At 38.2% G+C, this 27,598-nt stretch overlaps 1 protein-coding gene across 1 annotated transcript in view; it reads left to right on the forward strand.

The window, feature by feature from the left end:
• LOC124607917 (cleft lip and palate transmembrane protein 1-like protein) overlaps nucleotides 1–27,598 on the forward strand; it is a 161,191-nt gene that overhangs the window by 72,649 nt on the left and 60,944 nt on the right. Inside the window, exon 4 of the mRNA XM_047139943.1 lies at nucleotides 27,224–27,366. Within this exon, the coding sequence (XP_046995899.1) occupies nucleotides 27,224–27,366 (143 nt within the window). The remainder of the gene's footprint in view (nucleotides 1–27,223; nucleotides 27,367–27,598) is intronic.

Here is a 27,598-nt window from a genome sequence, read left to right on the forward strand (position 1 = left end):
TGCAATGTGAACAAAAGCTTCTTTGCTGTCTAAAGTAAAGGTCTGTGGATAGTATCTATAAATATCCTATTCTATCAGAAGTGGTTGTGTTTTAGTAAGGGATTTAACACTCTTTCATTTGAGAAACTATACACTGATTATTTTCGAAGTTACATGCACTGCATGCCAGAAATTAAAAAAACTGAAAGTAATTCTTGCGTACAGTGCATCGTGAAAATCTTCACCAATTTAAGTTTCTTTAACCCTTAGTGTTAGCAGGGGGTGCTGTGAACATCCCACACACTAAAAACTGCTCATATTATTAGTTTAAATTTTCGTAATTCTCTAAAACTCCTGTTAGTTTTCTAACAGTTAGGTAAATAATTAAATTAGAATATGCTAAATTTCATTAATCATTGTTGTTCGTTGCCAGAAACGTACACTGGGGTGTTCAGGACACTCTGCAACAACCGCGATATAACAAAAATCAGAATAATCCCAAGTGTCAGTTTTTTTTTTTTTTTAATTTTTACAGTCATTTCATTTTCATCACATTTCATGTTACATTAAATGGACACATTGTTATTTAGTACCTCAATTATAGCTGCTTTCCAAGTGAATTAAGTCTTGGAGTCAGTTTGCTTTCTGTCACTCCATGTTAACAACTAAGTCTACAGTATGTGTACATATGAAAAAATGAGAAAGGAATACAGGGATTACTTGAAGTTGAAATAGTTAGAAATGTATTATAAATTAAAATTTGGAAACATCTGGTTAGTCCGAAGAACTGAGCATGGAACTGATACAGAGACAGCAGGTGGTAGTGAAAATGAAATAAGCTTTGAAAAGAACAATTCCTACATGGGAAAAGATGGAACAACAAAATGAATGAAGAACCCTCCACCAAGAATGTAAGGACATAACCTCAAAATACTATTATTCATCTGCCAGGTCGAGAGGTGCAGCCAGAATTACAAAACCAAATTTAGAGTAGTTCCTTTTGTTTTTTGATGAAGGGATGTTTGAAAAAATATTTGGCTGTACTAATGTGTACATAAGTAGCATCTAGAGGAAATCTGCCCACATGTGGTTTTGTAACTGAGACATTTCACACTATAAAGAGTTTGTACTGGTTGCTGTTCTGATTCATAGCTTTATGGCATTAAAGTCAGGCAAGGGAAAAAGAAAATAGATAAACTTGCACCAAATCGGGAACTATTAGAACTGTTCCAGGCTAACTGTAAAAAGAACTACACATGGGAAAAACTACACTTTTCTTTGGAAGCGACTAATTGTCTATCCACTGTAGCACCTGAATTTCCTTCTGAATTTATTACTGTGACTGAACTTCCCTCTGTATTTATGAATATGAAGCAATTTGAAGTAAACAGTAGCGTATTTGGATTTCGAAAGCATTTGGCAGTTGTTTTGTATGTGCCACAAAAGAACAAGAACGTAATACTTCTTTCATCTATGCTTTTTGACAATGAAATAGATAATAGCATAGGAGTGCAAAAGAAGCCTGGAGTTATCACAATGTAAAATTCCGCAGAAACAGGAGGCAATACATTTGATGAATGGTGTGCCATCTAGTCAACATCAGGAAAAACAAGACGCTGCAACACTTTTCCATATCCTGGATATTCCTGAAATAAATATTTAGCTAATATTTACAAGGAATATGGCCAGAAGATATGTGAGAACTAGGAGAAGAGTTCACAATCACTTACGCACAACAGAGCAGTGACGACATCCCTACCCAAATCCATTGAACAGTAACTGTCCAAGATGACAACACAAGAAGATGAAAAACTAAGCTCTTTCAGCAGAAAGACCAGGACTTGCAAACATAAATGTGGATGATGAAAAAAAACAAGAAGGGAAAATGTACAAAGTGCCCAAGTAGTAAAGAAGTGAAAACAAAAATTTTCTGTGTGAAAGCTACAAAAACTGTGTCTAAGTCATATCGTTACAATATGAAAAGACTTTTTCAATAAATAACATATTTCTGATTCAGAATGAAACATAAAATAATGTAGAAAATATTGAACTTGGCAGAACTAATAGATATACATCAACTGAACATGAAAAGAATGAAATATTTCTATTTTTTTATTGCTGTTTGTAGTGTTAATGTTTACATTAATATTACCAATGTGTAGAAAGTCTATGAACCTTGAAAGAGTTCAAGACTTTAATAGAACAATATTGCAACATAGATATTTTTTCACAATGTGACATTATGAGGAATTCAAACCTTGATGTGTTTCCAACACCCCACACCAGTACCACGGAATCTTGCTTAACAAGCACCTCCCATAATGTGCAATCTGCATATTGAGCAAGACAAATTGTAAAAAAATGACCCCCTTAATGAGCGATGTTTCGCATAATGAGTGGTGGTGATTTAGTGTGACATCACAGCCACAAGGAGACGACCAAAAGAGAAAGAAAATGGCCTTGAAATGAAACGTGAAGTCACTGAAAAGTGCAAACATGGTGTGAGCATTGCTGATGTAGCGCACACTTAACATTGGTCTACATCAACTATTTGCACTATCCTCAAGAACAAGGACAACGTTAAGGAGATGGATGCTTCAATGGGAGTGACAGGAGTCTCTAAACAAAGGTTTAGTATTCTGGATGATGTTGAAAGTTTGCTTCTTAAGTGGATAAATGAAAAGCAGTTGGAAGGTGACACTATTTGTGAGAAGGTGAGAATGATTATTGCCAACCTCATTAAAATGACACAGGGATCATCAGCAGCCCAAGAAGTGGAAGCAGTGGGTGATTTGAGAAGTTAAAGAGAACAGCCGGCATCCACAGCATTGTGAGGCATGGCAAAGCAGCCAGCTCTGGCACAAAGGCAGCAGAGAACTTCATCAGCAACTTCAAGATGCTCATAGATTCTGAGGGTTATCTACCACAACAGGTATTCAATTGTGGTGAGATGGGTCTGTTCTGGAAAAAGATGCGGAAGTGTACCTTTTAACAGCAGAGGAGAATGCATTGTCTAGTTACAAGCCAATGAAAGACATCTCACACTGCTATTCTGTACCAATACAAGTGGCAATTTGAAAATTAAACCACTGCTCGTTTACCATTCAGAAACCTCACAAGTCTTCAAGAAGTGTAAAGTCCAGAAGAGCAGGGTAAATGTGATGTGGAGGTCCAGCAATAAGGCTTGGGTGACACACAATCTTGTTGGTGACTGGATCAATGAAGTGTTTGGTCATTTGGTGAAAAAATATTTGCTTGAGATGAATCTGCCACTCCATGTCTTGCTTGTTATGGACAATGCTCTTGCCCATTCTCCAGGTCTGCAAGACCACCTCCTTGAAGAATTTCAATTCATCAAGATATAATTTCTGCCTCCCAACACCACTCCGTTACTCCAGCATATGGACGAGGAGTTTTACACTAAAACGCTCTTCAACCATTGCTTTCAGTTGACTGAAGCTACTGATCTTGCTCTCAGATAGTTTTGGAAATACCACTTAAACATCATTTGCCTGCATCAAGATGATCAAAATGGCGTGGGAAGGGGTTACCAAGAGAACTCTCACTTCTGCTAGGAAGAAGCTTTGGCTGGAGTGCATTGTCGAATGTGGCCCTTGATGCATTTGAGTCAGTATCTGTGGAGCCTGTAGTCAATGAGATTGTGTCTTTGGCCAAGAGTATGGGAATAGAAGTAGATAACAGTGCTACCAATGAGCTTGTGAACGATCACAGCCAAGAAATGACCACCAAAGAGCTTATGGAGTTGCAGTGTGTTTCACAACAGGAAGCTGTGGAGAGGATTTCTTCAGAGGAGAAGGAGGAGGGGGAGGAAGAGCAGGAAATGGTAACAGCAAAGGGCTGCAATCTTCTGGTGCAATAAGAGAAATGCTGAAAGCATGAGAATCAGTTGCACTGTAGACTGAAAATCGTCATCCCAATGAAGCAGTTGCTACGATTACTACAAAATTTCTTTCTGCATGGAATGCATCATTGTATTTTACATTAATTTACATGAGACAAATTTTTTTGCTTAACAAGTGTTTTGCACTATGAGTAAGATTCTGGAACGTAGTATGCCCACTATGTGAGCTTCCACTGTACTGGTGTTATAATACTGTGCGTCAGTCTCTAAGGTGTAAACAAAATTATATTTGCAAAATATTAAGTACATGATATTTCAAAAAGGTTCCTGTGATTTCACAAGAATATATCTTCTAAATGAATGATGGTAGAAACTTGGAGTAAATATTAAATTGCGTGTAGGACGAAAAAGATTTATTTTCAAAAGAATAATCTGATTTTAGAAGGATATATATTTCATAGGCATGCACATTCAATTTTAGGGTACTTTTATACACTTAGGATAAAAGTTTTCATTTACCTTTCACAATTGTTTAGTATGTCCTTCACTAGATGCATGACAAATATCCTGGTGATATTCAAACCTGTCACGTTCATTTGCAAGCATGTCTGATGTTAATGAATTCACTGCTGTGGCTATGCAGTGTCGCATTTCGCTCAAGCGATTGGCAAGGGAAGCACTAGGAGGAGTCTTTTACAAACACTGTAAAAAAAAGAAAAAAAAACACACACACACACACACATACACACACACCATTTCTTCTTCACAGAAGCACCAGTGACAATCCATAACTGCAGAATAATTTGGCTGGAAATTTAAATTTGCATGAATTCGGTGATGCCCCCCTGTACAGTTGAAAACATTTTTAAAAAAAGCAAACATAAAATAAGGCATAGAATTTCCATGTGAAAGACTTCCCACACAACTATTTACTACATTAGTGCACTTCGTTCATATTAGGCTGTTAGGTTTTGCAGTCCTTTCTGTGAGAGGTAACCCAGCCAACAACTGTGTTATACTGCTCGTGTAATATATTTGTAACAGAAAGTAGTCTAACTGGCTACCAAGACAATCTTTGTGATAAACTACTGTGGCATACAGTTGGAAGATTGAAAGTAGACAAAAACAATTACTGGTTACTGGTTGGTCAGTGTTGACATTTCCGTGTTGTTTAGGAGACAGAAGTAGTCCTATTTAACACAGAACTTCACAAATTTATTTTGAAATGGTAACTCCCTCTCCGCCAAAAATGTTCATGGATACACAGAAGCAAAATTTACTAATTTGAATTGACTGTTCTAGTTTTGTTAATGTTTCAGTAATTTTTGAAGGGAATAAACATTAGAATAGCAGGTAAATGTTACTTGTCTCACTATGGCTGTCTCATTGTCTAGGGTATCTTCTTCGTTCCTGTTTCTGATTTCCGATTAACAGGTCCAAGGTGTTGCAACAACAAATGGCTGTTGCTTTTAATCATAATCTCCATTTATTTATAAATTCTTGAACACTTTTAGGCCCTGTCATATTTCCTTCTAAAATAGTCAACATTTTGACCCCTCTGCTGGGATTTTTGTCAGGATGTTATGGTGTCCACTTTTGCTAGAATACTGCAGTAGTGGACACCATAACATTGTGAAGAAGATCCTAGCAGAGGGGTTGAAACATCGATTATTTTAGAAGGAGAAACTAGATTACATGAAGTTGGTGCTTTACTTATTTGCATTGCCACTGTTTTGCTTTTGCTCACAGTTAACTCAAACACTTTGAACTTTGTGGTCCCACAGATCCAATCTCCTCTGTAACTTAATGTTGGTTTCAGCCCAAATGATGAAGTTATCTGCAAATTCAAAAGCATTTAAGTCTTCTTTTTCCAATTTCTTGGTGCCTAAAGTAGCAAGCCCAGCATCCGAGCGCAAACAGCACCGTGCCATGATAGTCATTGACCTACTTTCTACTTATGCAGTCTGCATGTGTGCATATCTCTTCTTAACAATGATTGCATCTACAATAGATATTTATGGTCCATCTTTTATATTACAGATGCTTCATAAACAGTATGAATGGTTTCCACTGTATTATAAAATGCAGGAAAATGTGTGCAATTTGTAATTTAAATGATTGTATAGTTCCCAAAAGTAAAGCAAATTCCTGACAGTAGCAGGCATTATACGCTATCTATATGTACTACCATAACATGGTATTAGAGTTTTCAGGCTGAGCTTTAAATAAATGTCATTAAAAACTTAGTATGTATGGTACCATTTCCCCACCCCCACCCCAACCCCTCACTCCCTCCATATCCCAAAATAGTAGTCTTGAAAAGGTACCGTACACATCTGTTTCTGACCTGTTACATTGTGATTGAAGGGTCTGTCCTGAAAAACATAAACATTTCCTTTTATTATCTTTGAATCAGTTGCTGTTCAAAGCTGGGATCACTCTCTTTCTCTATGGACAGATAGCACAGTTCTGATTTGTGGGGAAATCTTGCTGGTCGTTTACAGAGATTGCTGATATTTTCACCCCCACTTTCCTCTTTTTCTGATTGTGACTGATATTTGAAAGCTATTATTTATGAATTACAACAAATTATAAAAAATCAGTACCACATAATTTCAGGGAAATGAGAAGAAAAGATTTAAAATTTAACAGATGCAAAAAACATTCATAATTCCAAAGGAAACATCAGACCATGGAAGGAGTTCACTGAGTGACTGTTCAAAGGAAATAACCGTGCAAGAGTATGACAGAAGAAGATAGCAAGACTGGTATGAACAAAAAGGATGATGCTTAGAATTTTGGTAGAGCAATAGAAAATGTAAGTTACTGCATCATGTGCCTTTGAGATGTCTGAGAGATGAAGGGTTTAAAGTTGAGAAGGATCTGATGTTCAGAATCTCTGAATAGGAGACAAATTATCAGGTTTCTTGCAAACTGAAGAAAGCATGAGCAGTTATTATGGTTTTTAGCTTGAAGACTGGTTTAATGCAGCTCTCCACCTGTCGATCCTGTGCAAGTCTTTACAGCTCTGTGTCACTAGTACGACCTCATCCAACTGATACTGCTCCCTGTAGTTAGAGTTTGGCCTCCTCCTACAGTTTTCACCCCCTCCCGCCCTCCATTTCCCTTCATTACCAAGTTCCATGGTGCTTCAGAAAGTGTTCTACCATTATAAGCTCCTTTTAGTTAAGTTGTACCATAAATTCCTTTTCTCATCGATTCAGACCAGTACCCCTTCAGTATCCCCCTTCCTCCAAGCTATCTGTGTGTTTTTTTTATAGTTCAACACCTCGTATTTTAAAATTGTTGAGAAGATAGGAAAAAGAATTCAGTGCTTCTGGATCAAAATCAATTTGTTTTTAGAGAAGATAAAAGTACCTCAGAAGCATTTCTAACATTATGCTAATCAATAGCAGGAAGAAAAGAAACATCAGGTTACCTTTATTGCGTTTATGAACCTAGGAAGCTTGTTGAGTAAAATAATGTAAGATATTCAGAATTGTGGAGAGGAAAATGTTCTACAAAAAATAAAAATAAAATTGAAAATTAGGATAGAAAGGGTTGTGTAATGGAGCTACAGTTTTTCACTATTAGTGTTCTCCTCAAATGATGAAAGCGCTTTGGGGGGAGAAGGGGAGGCATTGCTTGTTATGAGTTTGGCATTCGATAAGTCACTTATACTTCTTGCATTGTTCCAAATGGTGAGTACTTCAGGGGCCTCAGTCTTTGTTGGTTGAGATGAGGTGTGGTGAACCTGTAGTTTCTTACCTGGGGAGTGGTGAGCACCCCAAGCCAAATGTAAGTGTAAGCGCTGTGCGTGTTTCAGTGTCCATCATGCGACGTGTCGTCAGTTATGTAAAATTTGTCAAATTTATAGGGTTCTGTCTGAATTAACCTATCTCCAGCTGCTCGCGGGAGTACTACGGTATCCAGTTCAATGTACAAACACGTTCTCATTGGGATGGGTATACTATCTGGAAACCGTAAAACCCACTCGAGAAAAAGGACTTCAGAAAACCCCACTGTTAGGATCAGCTCAGAAAAGATGGCCAATGAGCAACAAGGAACTTTACATCTCTCATAGTGTGTTTTTATTATTAAAAGATAAGAAGTAAATTTTGAAAAATTGTCACACTTAGCAGGTACACTGAAATCTTTCAAGCACTTGAGGAATGGAACACTAATGGTGGAAATTGGTACATCACATTAAGTTGAATAGGTGCAAAAGCAAAAGTGTTAGGTGATTATATGGTTGTGACTGAACTACACAACACTCTAAATTCTAGCATGTGCATCATGCAAAGACCTAATGAATGTAAATTTGCAGGAACTGAAGGAAGAGTGAGAATATGTTGGCATGATGGAAGTTGAAAATATAATTAAGCTAGAGTGTGTTGACCAGGGAAGACACCTGGATTTGTTGTGACTTCCAGTTTTTGAACATTGCCTCAGCAAATAACAGATGGGTCATTTGCATGAACGTGAGACAATATGTTCCTAACACATTGTATTGTTTCAAGGTTAGCAGCATGTACACTGTGAGAAAAATTAGATACACTGCTCGTGAAGATAGGGACTCTTCTTAAGCTCTTGTATTCTGTATGAATTGTGAAGGTAACTGTGCTCTTTGGAGCTGTGACTGTTAAGTGTCTCCGGATGAAAAGGACAATCAAGAGAATAGAGACACAAGGAGGATGCCATATTTAGAAGCAAATATATATATATATATATATATATATATATATATATATATATATATATATATATACCTAAAAACAAAGATGATGTGACTTACCAAACGAAAGCGCTGGCACGTCAACAGACACACAAACATACACACAAAATTTAAGCTTTCGCAACAAACTGTTGCCTCATCAGGAAAGAGGGAAGGAGAGGGAAAGACGAAAGGATGTGGGTTTTAAGGGAGAGGGTAAGGAGTCATTCCAATCCTGGGAGCGGAAAGACTTACCTTAGGGGGAAAAAAGGACAGGTATACACTCGCACACACACTCATATCCATCCGCACATACACAGACACAAGCAGACATTTGTAAAGGTATATATATATATATATATATATATATATATATATATATATATATATATATATATATATATATATATATAAAAACAAAGATGAGGTGACTTACCGAACAAAAGCGCTGGCAGGTCGATAGACACACAAACAAACACAAACATACACACAAAATTCAAGCTTTCGCAACAAACTGTTGCCTCATGTATATGTGTGGATGGATATGTGTGTGTGTGCGAGTGTATACCCGTCCTTTTTTCCCCCTAAGGTAAGTCTTTCCGCTCCCGGGATTGGAATAACTCCTTACCCTCTCCCTTAAAACCCACTTCCTTTCGTCTTTCCCTGTCCTTCCCTCTTTCCTGATGAGGCAACAGTTTGTTGCGAAAGCTTGAATTTTGTGTGTATGTTTGTGTTTGTTTGTGTGTCTGTCGACCTGCCAGCACTTTCATTTGGTAAGTCACATCATCTTTGTTTATATATATATATATATATATATATATATATATATATATATATATATATAATAGAGGGAAACATTCCACGTGGGAAAAATATATCTAAAAAGAAAGATGATGAAACTTACCAAACAAAAGCGCTGGCAGGTCGATAGACACACAAACAAACACAAACATACACACAAAATTCTAGCTTTCGCAACCAATGGTTGCCTCGTCAGGAAAGAGGGAAGGAGAAGGAAAGACAAAAGGATATGGGTTTTAAGGGAGAGGGTAAGGAGTCATTCCAATCCCGGGAGCGGAAAGACTTACCTTAGGGGGACAAAAGGACAGGTATACACTCGCACACACACACATATCCATCCACACATACACAGACACAAGCAGACATTTGTAAAGGCAAAGAGTTTGGGCAGAGATGTCAGTCGGGGCAGATGTACAGAGGCAAAGATGAAGTTGAAAGACAGGTGAGGTATGAGCGGCGGCAAATTGAAATTAGAAATTAGCGGAGATTGAGGCCTGGCGGATAGCGAGAAGAAAGGATATGCTGAAGGGCAAGTTCTCCGGAACCTTCCACAGAAGAACCCCAAAAGTGCCCCACTTGTGACGGGATACTTTCCGGGACTGGATCAGATTCTGAATGTGGCTCTCCAGCAGGGATACGACTTCCTCAAATCCTGCCCTGAAATGAGATCCATCCTTCATGAAATCCTCCCCACTCCACCAAGAGTGTCTTTCCGCCGTCCACCTAACCTTCGCAACCTCTTAGTTCATCCCTATGAAATCCCCAAACCACCTTCCCTACCCTCTGGCTCCTACCCCTGTAACCGCCCCCGGTGTAAAACCTGTCCCATGCACCCTCCCACCACCACCTATTCCAGTCCTGTAACCCGGAAGGTGTACACGATCAAAGGCAGAGCCACGTGTGAAAGCACCCACGTGATTTACCAACTGACCTGCCTACACTGTGAAGCGTTCTATGTGGGAATGACCAGCAACAAACTGTCCATTCGCATGAATGGACACAGGCAGACAGTGTTTGTTGGTAATGAGGATCACCCTGTGGCTAAACATGCCTTGGTGCACGGCCAGCACATCTTGGCACAGTGTTACACCGTCCGGGTTATCTGGATACTTCCCATAACACCAACCTGTCAGAACTCCGGAGATGGGAACTTGCCCTTCAGCATATCCTTTCTTCTCGCTATCCGCCAGGCCTCAATCTCCGCTAATTTCTAATTTCAATTTGCCGCCGCTCATACCTCACCTGTCTTTCAACTTCATCTTTGCCTCTGTACATCTGCCCCGACTGACATCTCTGCCCAAACTCTTTGCCTTTACAAATGTCTGCTTGTGTCTGTGTATGTGTGGATGGATATGTGTGTGTGTGCGAGTGTATACCTGTCCTTTTGTCCCCCTAAGGTAAGTCTTTCCGCTCCCGGGATTGGAATGACTCCTTACCCTCTCCCTTAAAACCCATATCCTTTTGTCTTTCCTTCTCCTTCCCTCTTTCCTGACGAGGCAACCATTGGTTGCGAAAGCTAGAATTTTGTGTGTATGTTTGTGTTTGTTTGTGTGTCTATCGACCTGCCAGCGCTTTTGTTTGGTAAGTTTCATCATCTTTCTTTTTATATATATATATATATATATATATATATATGTGTGTGTGTGTGTGTGTGTGTGTGTGTGTGTGTGTGTGTGTGTGTGTCAGGGACAGTCTAGATTTGTAATGTAATTGACCATACCAACAATGCATGAAAGTGATTCCTCAATGTATACTTTGCCAACTATAGCTGCCACAAATACCTGCACATGGAAATGGAATTGCAATACTGGAGTTTCCATAAAACGAATTATCATCTCTCCCCTACACAACCATCAAAGTTTGCAGACAGACTTACCTCTCAAGACAGAAATTCATCCTTACTGTCATATAGGCCAAAATTAATCAGTGTGTTCACAATGCTTAAGCCATTATCATTTTCATTGAACGAGAAAGCTATATTGAGGGGGTTGAGAATGAAAAGAAATAGCACAAAGCATTAAACCATGCTGCACTTGGCTTAAGAATTGAATCTGATGCAGATACAAATACAAACACTATGATCATTGAAATCTTCCCAAGACAACTAACAAGCCCATCCAAAAATCCTTTCCTGTCGCAGCATACTTATCCTGATGGAAAGATAGGTGAAAAGAAAATTCAAAACCTCACTGTAAGATGGCCTCCATTTTACAGTGGAATATAAATGAGTTCAGGACATACAAGAGGAAAGATTGACATTTTGTTCATACTGGAGATATAAGTGATTGTTGAAATGCTTGTTTTGAAAATAGTTTATTTTTTGGCACAATCCCACACAATTTCAGTCCCCAGGAGACATTGTCGGATATCAATATAACTTTATACACCTATGCACCAATGGTAGATGTGTAAATAATTAGAGTTTCAGTTGTCTATGACAGGTAGGCTGGCTGCAGATTACATTAATGCTGTTCATGTTTAGTGGTGTTACAAGGCTGGTAGAATATGTAAGGGAGCATGAACAGTGTCAGATGTTGAACAATCACCATGGAGAATACAGAGATGCCGCATGCTCATGTGAGACAGCATTATTTGCACCTGAGAGAGTCTGAACAGGTCTCATTGTGGATCTCCACATGGCCAGCAGGTCAAGTCGTGCCGTGTCCATAATTTGTGGGGCATTTGGATTTGACGGTGGCCTGATAACAGGTTGCATGTTGATGTCATCAAGGTTCTAGTCCACCAAGGCTGACTGGACCGACTGCCACAAATTTGGGTCATTGTATTGTGCACTGAGCATACTGTAACCCTTCGCGTCTGTCCCTGCCGTTTAAGAACAAGTAATGCGGTAGTGTTCTCCCTGCAACATTCTGTATCACCCCACACCATTGATCAGAGACTAGCAGCAGCCAGTCTAGAGAACTGGCATCCCATGCATAGGGTGTCATTAACACCACAATACAAGTGGCTGCATTTGGAGTGATGCCATAACTGGGAAGCATGGACTGCAGACTAATGGCATTGTACTGTTTTTAGCAATAAATCCCAGTTCTGTACTACCTTGTATGGCCATTGATGACAAGTATTGCGGTGACCTGGGAAGACTTCCCCATCTTCCAAGGTTTTGGAGAGGCACAGCAGTGTTACTTTTGATGTCACACCTGGTAGTGACTGAGGGAAGTTAGACAGCGTACTGTGCGATGGCTCGCCCTGCTTTATTTATTCGTTGATTGTCCTCAGTGTCGACATACTGGCTGAAAAATTAGGGGGTGTAAGTGCAAGTACTTTCTACTGTAAACAATGTAGCCGACAGAGGCACAGTTGTGTTTCACAGCAGTTTACTTTCACTTTTCACAACCCCCCCTCCCCATATACACATTTAATATGGCCAGTGCACTATTGTTCTAACTTCCCATAAGTCTCATTAATAGTTAGCAGGCAAACATCCACATACTGCTGCAATAGGTTCCTATTGAACATCAACAAGCAGTAAAAGCTTAACCATACAGTTCAGTCTTTCAAATGAATTGAACAGACACTGTCATTGCTTTAACACACGGCCTATTGGTGTAACACTTATTTCACTGTTAAGTTGATGCATTGTTGTCTTTCTAACCAACACAGGTTCCTCATCTGAAACTCGGCCATGGACTGTCTGTGCGATGACCAAAAATCGGGCCCTTATATATCATCACAATAATAGGTGCTGAAACTACACATTGTTCAAAGTTAAATGTACAGAAATTACAATTAAAACTTAACACATTAAATTAACTGATTACATAAAAAAAACTGGTTTCTTCTACTACAAGGGTTAAGCTGAACTATGTCATGAAATTAACAAATACAGTAATGTAAACAATTCTTTTCACAAAACTGTTAAATACTTTGGAATTAATTAAGGTCTGGCTTTGCTAACATGTTTTTGAATAGAGCCAAATAAATACTTGAAGAATACTGTTATTTGTTCCTCCAAATATTTATAACTAGTACAGATTTTGTATTTGTTTATATGTCAACAGTAGAATTTAAGTTACGAAACAATTACTGATTTCACCCTATGACAAAAGATACTAACTAGGACTAGTTAAAATATTCTTTAAAACTGAGGGCCAACCTTTCTCTTTTATGAAAATACAGATAATACTCATGTATGTTAATGGTAATTAGTTCAAAAATGAAAAAACGAATTTAATTAGGCAGATGACAAAACAAGAGGGGAAGGAAAAATATCCCAGCTTGCTTCGTCACAAGTGGTACATCGCTCACATGCTGCAGCCTTATTGTTTCATCTTGTGCAACAGTATCATGGTGTCATTTTTCAACAGGGCAATGTATTCCAATAACATGGCACATATCTCCGTGAACTTCCTGCATGATGTTGAGTTACACCCATGGTCAGAAAAATCCCCATGACTGTCCCAATGACAGTATCCAGGATATCAAAGACCGGTTAAAACAGTTGCATGCCGGCTTGCCTCAGTAGAAGATACAATAGATTTGTGACACCCTTCCCAACTGAATCAGTCAAAGCATTCAGGCTGGAGTGGCTGCAACATTGTGGTGATAAGTGATCTCATACTGCCAAGTTCTTTGTAAATTTGTCTTTATTTTATGATCACTGAAATAACATATCATACTCTCTCATTGAGTGAGTTTTCATTTTATGTCCTCCTCCTTTTTTGGGCGGTTGCCTTTTTTTGTCAGGCAAAGGAGATTTGTCCATCAGTGGCCATGTTCAGATCATCATTCTTATGATCTGAAGGGGAATGGTGAGGGCCAAAACTGGTAATTTCTTATTGATATTGTGTATCATCATACCAAAAAATAAACTGTGTTTGAAAAATACAGGAGGAAGCCAGATTACTAGCACAGAGTCATCATTTGAGATTTTTTCAAGAAATACATTTTACATTTTACATTACCTGACATCCTGTGCTATGGGATTGTAACTTTCACAGAAGGGGTGATCTAAGTGGAATGAGAGCTATAGATGGAGTAGTAGCCATCTTTGCAGATGACATATATCCTTCTTTGTGTGTCATTGTAAACCTGTGTCTAAAAGCAGTTTCTATTACATGGTGTGTGCTGTGGAGAGTTGCTGCATTTTCCTCCTGCTGATATCCCTATGAACCAGTTGAGCAAGAGAGACTGAGTATCCTTATCACAAACCTCCCCTGGATTTTTTCCTCTATGAGGATTTTAATGCACATCATGTGGTATGGGGCTCTTGTACCATTTGCTCCAAGGGTCGAGTTGTTGAGAGCCTCTTGTTAGCAGATGATTAGTGTGCACTTTAGCACTTCCATAGAGCCTTTCTCCACCATCACCCTTTTTGTTATGGAGAGCAGTGGATGAAAGAAAGCCACATAGATGGATGCCCAACAAGGCAAACTAAGATGCTGTACAGCCAGTTGACTGTGTTTGAATGTAGTAACAGTGTCCAGGAATGTACAGTTCCTCACTAGCACAATCTCTCACACCACTGATATATCTGTACTATAATATTCAGGACAACTAACACACAGTCTGTTGCCTCATGGTTTCAGCAGTATTGCCCCACTATCAGAGACAAACGTATGGCACTGCAGAGGTTCAAGGAGAGACTATCAGTTGAGAACCTCATCTTCAAAGCCATGAGAGCAAAATGGCATCTTATTCCTTAAATGATTTTACAAAGCTATTGATTGTATCAGAGACCATTAGGAGGATTTCAGACAAAGGTGTGTAATTGCTGCTGAAATGAAGAATGGTATTCTTCAGACTGGTGAAGAGGGTATTTTCCAGGCTGTTGTGGAGTATTTTATTTGCGTAACTGTTGTTGCCAGGTCAGCATCAAGCTATCCTTCAATATTGAATGATAGTATAGAGGGGGTGGTTTGGCTCAGTTCTACTAATGGTGGAGTGTGTTACTTGCCCTTTCTCAGTAAAAAGTTGGATTCAGTATTGCCTGTTGCATTTGATACATCACTTAGCCAATGACAGCCTTCATTACAGCATGTTACTGAATCTCAGTCCAAACACTAAAACAACCCTACTTGATGTGTTTGGTTTCATTTTGAATTAGGACAATTCCCAAACTCATGGAAAGATGGTGTTCCAATTTTTCCCTCAAACTTGTGAAGGATGTACATGCCTAAGTAGTTATCACGGTACTGTCCTCACCACTTTTACAGATAAGATTGTAAAGCATGATCAAGCAGTGCCTCATCTGGGTCCACAGAGCTTGAGACCCATCTACCATCGATAATCTGCTCTTGTTGAAAGTGGCTAGCACCTGTCCTTGTGCAGCCATAACCTAACACATGCCTTCTTCAATCTTGAGAGAGCCTACTACACTCATTTGAGGCATAATATCCTTAAGCAACTTCATGTGCCAAGCTTAAGCAGCTTCATGTGTGGAGCTTTCGTCTTTGAATTGTGCTGTTTTTTCCTTCTTGTCTCTATGTTATTCTGGATATAGGGTAAGTAATTTCCAATCAAATCACTTTATATAAGGTAGTGTTTTAAGTACCATTAATGACATTCTGCCCATGGTAAGGAGCCCTGTATGGTACTCCTGATTTGAAGATGATTTTCAATGTTTGCTCTTCTTACAGTTTCCCAGCTACCACAAAGCAGTTGCAACTAACTTTTAACAGGCTGGAGAAATGAGTGAACAATACTGGTTTTTAATTTTCTCACCCTGTGTTTTTAAACTTTCAGAAATTAAAATGAGGGACACCATTTAAAAAAAGGTGAGAATCGAAGGCCTCATTTTTGATGAAAAACTTGGTTGGTTACCACACCTAAAGGACCTAAAAGCATTGCACCCCATAAGACATGGGAAACAGTGACTTCATCTACTCCACTTTTATCCATGCTTGATTATGGTTATGGAGTCTGTGGGTCAGTTCGACATTCTTACTTGAAGATCCTCAATATGGTTCACTATTTGGGAATCGTGCTGGTTACAGAGGCGTTTAGGAACAGCCTCATTCTGAACCTCTGTACTAAGACTGATGAGCCACCATTTTATATCAGGTGACAACTGATTCTGGTGTGGCAAGCATATAAGAAGACATAGTCCCTACAACAATCATCTATACACCATATACCATACAGCTGCTCACCCATCAATGGATTAGCTTCTTAATAACCATTTGTTAGCAGTTTGGCCCTTTCAGATTTGTGCAAATTAACTATCTTTTAGGAATTATTGTGGTAAATACTAATATTTTGCACCAGGCTCAGAGTAATTTTAGATATGACAATTTCTAAGGAAGATGGCACTTCTAGCAATGTTTACAGTTAATTTTTGTACAATAATTTACACAGTTCCCAAAATTTTATTCCACAGTCTATGTAGGTGGACTGACTCAACTACTTGCAAAACTACATGAAATAGGCACTGCACCAGATCAGTGTGATGGAGAAAAGTTTATCATTTGCTAGTTGCCTTAGTGCCCTCTAAATGATTTCTCCGATATAAGAGTGCATTCAGAAAATATTGTAACACTTTTTTTTTTCTCAGCCAACTTCATTTGAAAATATGCGGAATATGTTGTGGGACATCATGAAATATTCCTACTGCAGCCCCTATAGTTTCATGAAGTTCTGATAGATCGCAGTACTATAGGTAGCTTTCAAATTGGTGTCTACAGTGGAGGTGTGTTCCAAGCAGAGGGCTGTAATTGAGTTTCTTTTGAAGGAAAACCAGACCAGGCACTTGCAAAATATCTACGGAGACCTAGCAGTATACAAAAGCATGGTGAGTCATTGGGCAAGGTGTCCGTCAGCAAGGTTGTGCAAACCTGTCCAGTCTCTTGCATGCCAGCCGGCTGGACACAGGTATGACCCCTGCAATGTTGGAATGTGTAGACATTGTCATTGGAGATGATCGACGGATCACAAGCAGACACTTCACTGCACAACTGGATGCCTCTCATGGTAGTGCTGACACTTGTCCAACAATTGGGCTACTCAAATGTGTGTGCCCTTTGGGTCCCTCGCCATCTAACAGTAGACCATAAGCAGCAACAAGGGACTATCTGTGCAGAACTACCTGCATATTATGAGACTGATTGTGACAACTGTTTGTTGAATATCATCACAGGTGATGAAACATGGATTCATCACTTTGAACTGGAAACAAAACAGCAATCCATGGACTGGTGCCACACCAACTCTCCTATGAGTAAAAAGTTCAAAGCTGCACCCTCAGCTGGTAAAGTCATGGGTACAGTCTTTTGTGACTCTGAAGGGGTTATTCTGTTTGATGTCAACCCTCATAGTGCAACGGTCAACTCTGAAATGTAATGTGCTATCTTCTGGAAAGTGAAGAAATGACTTCAGCATTTTTGTTGCTACAAAAATGCAAATGAACTTCTCCTTCTCCCTGACAATGCAAGGCCTCACATAAGCCTGTACATCAAAGAGCAGCTCACAAAATCTCATTGGACTGTTCTTCCTAACCCATGCTACAGTCCATATCTCTCGCCTTCTGACTTCCATCTGTTTGGCCCAGTGATGGATGCACTTCTCAGGAAGTCGTAGGCAGATGATTGGGGAGGTTGTTGATGCAGCAGGACATTGGCTACAACATCTATCAGAAGTGTAGTTCCATGTGAGCTTACAGCCCATCTGGGTAAGGTGGCATAAGGCCATTACATTGAATGGAGATTATGTTGAAAACAGAGTTTCGTAGCCAAAAGAGTGGAGAATAATATGTTGTATTGAAACCCTGGATAAAACTAATGTGCCTTTAGAAAAAACAGTGTTATTACGTAACGAATGCCCCTTGTACCAAGCAGAGAATATGATTAGGGTGGTCCAGGACATCCCTATTCTACTACATGGCCAGGATTTAGTATTCTGCTGGGTACCAGGGCACAACAGGATCAAGACAAATGAAGCAGCTGACATAGCAGACAAGGACAGTTGTCAGGGATGTATTGCAGAAAAATATGCTGCTCTTCTGAAGTCATTTCCTCTTTTATGTGTCAGAAGATCATAAGTGAGTGAGAGGAAATCTAATTGGAAGTGGCAGAAAATAAGTTTTGGAGATTGAAATCTAGTGCCTGGGAATGGAAATACGCCATCCAATCTGATTGATGGTGCTCTGTTCTGGTGGAGGACCCACCAGTTTGTGGAGTATCCATATCAGTACACCATTTTTTGCCAATGTGTGATTTATATCCTGATTAGAGGGCAGGAGAGAATTTACATGGGGAATTAGCATCAATTTTGGCTGTCAGTGAGGAAAGTGTGATACACATTGTAAAATTTTCTGAGTTGCCCAGACTCCAGACTAAATTTCTAGCATGGAGGTTTCAGTGTGTTGCAGAGTGGCTGACTCATTTATTTTTAGTGTAGTGATCAGAGAGCTGCATGTATTTTTATGTATTTCTTCTTTGAGCTCTGTCATATTTTCTAAGCTCTTTTTTTTAAGGACTGACATATGAGAAGACTTGTTTGTTTGCTTGTTTTTATTCTGGTACAATCTTGACCACTGGAGGATCTAAATCCTCCACTCAAATCATTGAAGAAATACTGGAAAATTGAGTGGAGAATATGACTGTATCAAAAGAATGGAAGATGATTAAAAATATAGTTTTGAAACTTAAGAAGAACATATTGGGAAAATAAGGAAAAGAATCAGAATGCGTGGATGTATCAGGTATTTTTGATAAAATGGATAAACAGGGAAATGAAACAATGAACATTCTATAGGAGAGGAATAATAAACAATGAACTATTCAGTTTGCCTTGTCAGGCTAGAGTGGAATAGATAAGAATTCTATGTGAGGAGACTGCAGAACTGGAAAAGCCAGGTAAATTAGAAGAAATATAGAGCACAGTTATGTAGCTAATGAATGAAGCCCAAGAAAAGTCAGCTAAAATGGCCTTCTCAATAAAAATAGGAAGACGACAGCTTACATAAAAGGGAACAAAAAGATATGAAAGAAGTACCCCAAAGAAATATGAAGCATAAGGAGATTATCTTACATGACTAAGACTGAAGCTTAGATTAGAATGTGATGAGATGTGAGCTGCGGACCAAAGATACTGTGGTGGGAATTTGAGCATGCCACTGCGTGAAGAGTTTGACAGAGACTGAAAGACCTGAGTCGAAACAAGGCCCCGGGAGTAGACAACATTCCATTAGAACTACTGATGGCCTTGGGAGAGCCAGTCCTGACAAAACTCTACCATCTGGTGAGCAAGGTGTATGAGACAGGCGAAATACCCTCAGACTTCAAGAAGAATATAATAATTCCAATCCCAAAGAAAGCAGGTGTTGACAGATTTACCGAACTATCAGTTTAATAAGTCACAGCTGCAAAATACTAACACGAATTATTTACAGACGAATGGAAAAACTAGTAGAAGCGGACCTCAGGGAAGACCAGTTTGGATTCCGTAGAAATGTTGGAACACGTGAGGCAATACTAACCTTACGACTTATCTTAGAAGAAAGATTAAGAAAAGGCAAACCTACGTTTCTAGCATTTGTAGACTTAGAGAAAGCTTTTGACAATGTTAACTGGAATACTCTCTTTCAAATTCTGAAGGTGGCGGGTATAAAATACAGGGAGTGAAAGGCTATTTACAATTTGTACAGAAATCAGATGGCAGTTATAAGAGTCGAGGGGCATGAAAGAGAAGCAGTGGTTGGGAAGGGAGTAAGACAGGGTTGTAGCCTCTCCCCGATGTTATTCAATCTGTATATTGAGCAAGCAGTAAAGGAAACAATAGAAAAATTCGGAGTAGGTATTAAATTCCATGGAGAAGAAATAAAAACTTTGAGGTTCGCCGATGACATTGTAATTCTGTCAGAGACAGCAAAGGACTTGGAAGAGCAGTTGAATGGAATGGACAGTGTCTTGAAAGGAGGATATAGGATGAACATCAACAAAAGCAAAACGAGGATAATGGAATGTAGTCAAATTAAATCGGGTGATGCTGAGGGAATTAGATTAGGAAACGAGACACTTAAAGTAGTAAAGGAGTTTTGCTATGTGGGGAGCAAAATAAGTAATGATGGTCGAAGTAGAGAGGATATAAAATGTAGACTGGCAATGGCAAGGAAAGCGTTTCTGAAGAAGAAAAATTTGTTAACATTGAGTAAAGAAAGTAGTCCAATCAACATTGTCAAAAGTTTTCTCTAAGTCTACAAATGCTAGAAACATAGGTTTGCCTTTTCTTAATCTTTCTTCTAAGATAAGTCGTAGGGTCAGTATTGCCTCACGTGTTCCAACATTTCTACGGAGTCCAAACTGATCTTCCCCGAGGTCGGCTTCTATCACTTTTTCCATTCGTCTGTTAGTATTTTGCAGCTGTGACTTATTAAACTGATAGTTCGGTAAATTTCACATCTGTCAACACCTGCTTTCTTTGGGATTGGAATTATTATATTCTTCTTGAAGTCTGTGGGTATTTCGCCTGTCTCATACATCTTGCTCACCAGATGGTAGAGTTTTGTCATGACTGGTTCTCCGAAGGCCGTCAGTAGTTCTAATGGAATGTTGTCTTCTCCCGGGGCCTTGTTTCGACTCAGGTCTTTCAGTGCTCTGTCAAACTCTTCATGCAGTATTGTATCTCCCATTTCATCTTTATCTACATCCTCTTCCATTTCCATAATATTGTCCTCAAGTACATCGCCCTTGTATAGGGCCTCTATATACTCCTTCCACCTTTCTGCTTTCCCTTCTTTGCTTAGAACTGGGTTTCCATCAAAGCTCTTGATATTCATGCAAGTGGTTCTCTTTTCTCCAAAGGTCCTTCTAATTTTCCTGTAGGCAGTATCTACCTTACCCCTAGTGAGATAAGCCTCTACGTCCTTACATTTATCCTCTAGCCATCCCTGCTTAGCCATTTTGCACTTCCTGTCGATATCATTTTTGAGACGTTTGTATTCCTTTTTGCCTGCTTCATTTACTGCATTTTTATACTTTCTCCTTTCATCAATTAAATTCAATATTTCTTCTGTTACCCAAGGGTTTCTACTAGCCCTCGTCTTTTTACCTATTTGATCCTCTGCTGCCTTCACTATTTCATCCCTCAAAGCTACCCATTCTTCTTCTACTGTATTTCTTTCCCCCATTCCTGTCAGTTGTTCCCTTATGCTCTCCGTGAAACTCCGTACAACATCTGGTTCTTTCAGTTTATCCAGGTCCCATCTCCTTAAATTCCCACCTTTTTGCAGTTTCTTCAGTTTTAATGTACAGTTCATAACCAATAGATTGTGGTCAGAGTCCACATCTGCCCCTGGAAATGTCTTACAATTTAAAACCTGGTTCCTAAATCTCTGTCTTACCATTATATAATCTATCTGATACCTTTTAGTATCTCCGGGGTTCTTCCATGTATACAACATTCTTTGATGATTCTTAAATCAAGTATTAGCTATGATTAAGTTATGCTCTGTGCAAAATTCTACCAGGCGACTTCCTCTTTCATTTCTTAGCCCCAATCCATATTCACCTACTATGTTTCCTTCTCTCCCTTTTCCTACTGACGAATTCCAGTCACCCATGACTATTAAATTTTCGTCTCCCTTCACTATCTGAATAATTTCTTTTATCTCATCATACATTTCATCAATCTCTTCGTCATCTGCAGAGCTAGTTGTACTACTGTAGTAGGCGTGGGCTTCGTGTCTATCTTGGCCACAATAATGCGTTCACTATGCTGTTTGTAGTAGCTTACCCGTACACCTATTTTTTTATTCATTATTAAACCTACTCCTGCATTACCCCTATTTGATTTTGTATTTATAACCCTGTATTCACCTGACCATAAGTCTTGTTCGTCCTGCCACCGAACTTCACTAATTCCCACTATATCTAACTTTAACCCATCCATTTCCCTTTTTAAATTTTCTAACCTACCTGCCCGATTAAGGGACCTGACATTCCACGCTCCGATCCTTGGAACGCCAGTTTTCTTTCTCTTGATAACGAGGTCCTCTTGAGTAGTCCCCGCCCGGAGATCCGAATGGGGGACTATTTTACCTCCGGAATATTTTACCCAAGAGGACACCATCCTCATTTAATTATACAGTAAAGCTGCATGCCCTCGGTAAAAATTACGGCTGTAGTTTCCCCTTGCTTTCAGCCGTTCGCAGTACCAGAACAGCAAGGCCATTTTGGTTAGTGTTGCTAGGCCAGATCAGTCAATCATCCAGACTGTTGCCCCTGCAACTACTGAAAAGGCTGCTGCTCCTCTTCAGGAACCACAAGTTTGTCTGGCCTCTCAACAGATACCCCTCCGTTGTGGTTGCACCTACGGTACGGCTATCTGTATCATTGAGGCACGCAAGCCTCCCCACCAACGGCAAGGTCCATGGTTCATGGGGGGAAGGAGACTACATTGAAAACTAAAAAAGTTTCCGTTATGTAAGTACTTTTTTCCTATTCTGTTCCGAGAACTTTTCAAACCACCCTCATACAACAAATATCATATGTGCACTAAGGACCTCAGTCATGTGCCCAAACAATTCTGCCATCATCATCATCATCATCATCATCATCATTGTCATTTCATGGAGACATATTTGAGAAAGTTGAACAATGCTCCAGAACAAGTTTAAAAATTAAATGGGACAGACAAAAGCTGAGGTTTACAGATGATTTTGCTCTTCTAAATGAAAGTAAAATTTAGCTGGACTGCTAAATGGCATAAACAGATCATTAAATACAGAACTGAGCTTTCAAAGTAAATAAACATTTGCAAATAAAATATTAAGTGGCTAACTCAATTGAACCTGTTGAAAATTGGCTCAACATATCTAAATTTGGATAGAAATAGGCTATCTAGGATGCAAGATAATCAAACATGGTTCCACTGAAGAAAATTTATAGTGTGATCTGTCACCAGTTGGGAAAGTTTTCAACGAAAATATACTAGTATGAACTGTAAGATTAGGTATGAGAATTAAATCACTGAAACTGTATGTTTTGAGCACATTGCTCCAGGAAAGTTAACTGTAGGAAACTGGAAGAACTAGAATGAAAGAAGCTGGAAGCGTTTGAGTTGTGGTATCAAAAAAGGATGTTAAAATTCAGTGGACACACATACTATGGAACCAGACTGAAAAATGCTCCAATCGTACCACAAAAATATGTAAATATGCCCTGGGTAGAGTTAGAAAGGAAAAAGAAAGGAACTAGCTTTTTGACTTACATGACAGCTTGAACGACATTTAAATCAAAACATCTTGACATATTTGCACTTTTTTATTTATTAGCAGTATTACCTATGTCATGTGATATAATGCATCATGTCAAGTAAATCAACACTGATATATGATGCAAGTTGTATAATATGACACATCCCATCAAGTCATCCAAAACGGCATTTGTCATGTCGTGCAATATGATACAACATGGCACTAAAGTTTAGTGTGTGAGCATCCCCACTCTGAGATATTTCCTGTTATAGATGCACCCCCACTTTCAGATCCTTCCTGTTGTAGATGCACCCCACTCTCTAGAAGCACATAAATTTCTGTTTATGTGTTCTTACACCACTCACCATAAACGTACCAGGGTGTGAGTTTGGGAGAGAAATGGGCCACTCAGGATACATCCCCCCCCCCCCCCCCCCCCAACCCAGAAATTAAAAAAATGCTTCAGTGTCTGCCCAGGAGCAAATCCACCCCCAGGAATTTTATTTGACCAGAAAAACTTTTTTAGCTATTATATGTATGCTCTTCAGCCATATGATATTACATATTGTTTACTGTACTATGGCTGGTGAATCTTCTGGGTTGTGGGCACAGGATCAGGGACCTTATCTTATAAATTGCAAGATGCTGGTCTACCAACACATTGCAGCTAACAGAGCTCACTGTGCTGGGAATGTAAGGATATCTTGTAAAAAAATGTGATTCTATCAAAAGATTTGATCTAAATGTTTTTGAAGCTGTCAGATATGTCAAAAGCTACTTCCCTTCTTTTACATCCCTCACTTTGCCCAGGTCATATCTGCCTTTTTTATGCTGTGGTAGGAGCATTTTTCATTCTCATTCCTAACTTTTATTCTACCATAATTTTGACCATAGACTGCCTTAGCTTAGCAACTGATGTAGATTTTTGTTGTCTCTGACAATGACTTATCTGGTATACTTCTTTTTTTTATTATCTGTTGAACCATATTGTTTGAGTTGGGCAGCATTAGTCTGGCTCCTCTACAATTACATGCCTGATATAGTTGAACCTGCCCAGTGCAGCCTACTGTCTCCTCAGAGCACACAAGCCTCACCAACAGGTCAAGGTAACATGCCTGTGGAAGGGTTTTTGTCTTACTTATTTGTGTTTTAATTTTTGTTTAATGTTTTTTATTTTCTCTTCTGTTTTTTAATTTTTTTAAATGTTTAATTTTTAAAAATGTTTAATTTTTTAATTGTGTTTTTAACTTTTTGTTTTACAGTTACACACATTTTATTCATATATGCAAGATACTGTATACACAAACATATGAAAGATAACCATAAATACTTAGTAAAATGCACAAAATAACAGCAAACATAAATATGATACTGAATGAAATATTATATACTAAGCGAAGTGTATAAAAACAATGGTTGTAAATAGTTTGTATTATGTAGATAAACTTATGACACAATCATATTACATACATAAACTTACTTAAATGCTTACTATTTTTATTGCAAGCTGGATGATTCATGCAACAGATAATAAACTACTGAAAAGCATACATCTTGTTATTATATTTTATCTTAAATTTGTTGTCATTGTTTATTTAAAGTATGCAATAATAAAAATTGAAAATTAAGAATCCACCATTAGAAAAACTGACATGAATAATTTTGGTGGAAAATGTTTCAACAACCAATCTGAATTAAGTATGAGTATGATTAGCTGAAATAAAAGCTATGAAACAATGTGTGTACAACAAAATACTATTAACTTCAAGTTGCATATGAAAATTGATGAACTTAAGCTTATTTTATGTGAAAATAAGTTTTCTGGAAGATTGCATAGTAGCTTTTGAAGAAAACACAGTAAAAAAGTGTTCTATTGGTTAGAAATAAGGTGACCTTTTTCTGACAATTATTTTTATACCAGTTTGCAGGTTAATTTAATTTTCAACATGTTTATCAGTAAAGCTTTAAATGCTCTGTCAAACTATATTAGCAAGGTTTCAATTTCTTTGATTTGCTGCATAGTTTAGCTTTGGAATATATCTATTCACCCTCTCATCTTCTGCTTTTCTTCAGTCATGTTTTCTCTTCTCTCGCTGTTTGTAATATTTTTACTTCATCACTGCTTAGACTAAGTAAATTAATTCTCAAAAATATGATTCAAAATAATGGTGCATCCCCCACAAGTGATTATCTATTGTTGGTGTTCAAGCCACAATCATTTACATCTTACAAATACATCACCTATCCTCTGTAAACCAGTGTCTTACTCAACATTAATTTAATTATATAATTAGCAGTGCAGGCACCGGAGCACCATAACACATTGCCTAGTACCTATATATGTTTGTTTATTAATTACAATGATTTGGGATATATATATTTATCGATATTTATATGGATGTATGTTTATGTTGAAAGCAACTGCAAGGAAATCTACATTCACACGTTTGAGCTATTTCTAAAGTATCAAAGATCTTCTCTCACACAGTTTAGGCTTTTTTAAGTGGTTCTGTGTTGGCATACAGCCCTTCAATAGATTCGTAAAATTTCTTAAGACTTTGACTGTCAGCCACATAAACCTCACTGCTTCTTAGAAAGTTGACCATTTTTGTGGTTTTTCAATATTTATTAAGAAGACTAGCCAGCAGTGAATACTGATCATCCCCATCAATGTACATGATTTCGTATTTAAAAGCAGGAGAAATTGTACCCCATCAAATGAGGGGATTGACAGGCTACCGAAATTTTTATGTCCTGTCAGTTGATTAGATTGGCACTCAAAGTGTTAAGAGTGTTTTCGTATTATGACATAAACAATTGTGTATTGTTACAATAACTACTGACTTGAAATGTGTTGAATAGCATTCTCAAGTTAAATGGCATTTGGTTTCTGTCTTTCTGTTAACCTCTTTTGTTCCAGATTGTTAACATGAGCAGCAGTATTCTACTCAGTTCTTTTGTCTTGTATCTGTGGGTGATACTGATGTAGAACATGCAGTATACCCACACTGTTCAGTGCTACATTTGTTAATGATGTTTTTCATTTAATGTTGCCACTTAAGGAAAACATGGTCATATTTTCCAGCAAATAAGACAGAACTGAACATGGAGTAGATAATAGCTTCTCAGAAGCCATTTGATTTTTAGCTGGACTAATTTACTTTATCCCTCTCTCATCCTCATTCTTATTCTGTTTCCTCTGAGTTAAGATTTTTCTAATTTTCAAAATGGTAAAATGTGTGTCTGTTTATACTCCTCTTCCCTGCATATCTTTCCCAATTGTTGTCCTTCACTTTCCCTCTTCATCCTTGTTCCTTTCTGCTTCTTCTTTCTCTTCTGTGATCACAGTTCATATGTTACTTCATGACATTGTTTTGGCATTGATATGTGTTTTTACTAGCAGTTTATTTTTTCATTTATTTATTCATTCATTTCTGTTTGTAATTCCAAAGGCTTCACTTATTTTGTGTTATAAGTCTCTTTACACTTCATATCCTTGCTGCTTGTTTCTGATCTCTAGTTTCTCAATTCTTAAGAGTCAGTGTCTATTTTGAAATGTGCCTTCATTGCAAATTTAGCACCATTCTTGTGCAAGGTCTTCTTGATACGTTTGTTCAGATTGTGAGAATAATAAAGGCTTTTAAAATAAGTTTCTGTTGTAAAGAAGAATTGGAAATTGTATGGGTTTTTATGTGGGCTTTCCTTTTGTATGTAGGAAAACAAGATTGACGAAAACATCAGTGGAAAATCTATTAGACCTGTGGCTCATCTAAAATCAAGAATAACATTTAATATATTAACTGATGACATCAAATTTCCTGTGAAGAACTTGCCACCGGAAATTGCACAGCTTCTAGTGTATGTTGAGTCTCTTCTTTGTTTCATAAATTTAACAGATCCAAATAAATATGTGTGGCCAATATATTTTCTTAATGAACTCCATTTTTGTAAAAATTTTATCTTGTTATTATTCACTTGTATCATAGGTTTAATTTTCAATTATAATTTGCATCTTTGCTTTTCGGTCCCTGATTTTTATCTCATATAAGTCATTAATATCATGCGTATAGTGAGCTAATAAACAAGGAAA

The sequence above is a fragment of the Schistocerca americana genome, chromosome 1 (assembly GCF_021461395.2).
Source record: "Schistocerca americana isolate TAMUIC-IGC-003095 chromosome 1, iqSchAmer2.1, whole genome shotgun sequence".
NCBI classification, from domain to species: Eukaryota; Metazoa; Arthropoda; class Insecta; order Orthoptera; family Acrididae; genus Schistocerca; species Schistocerca americana.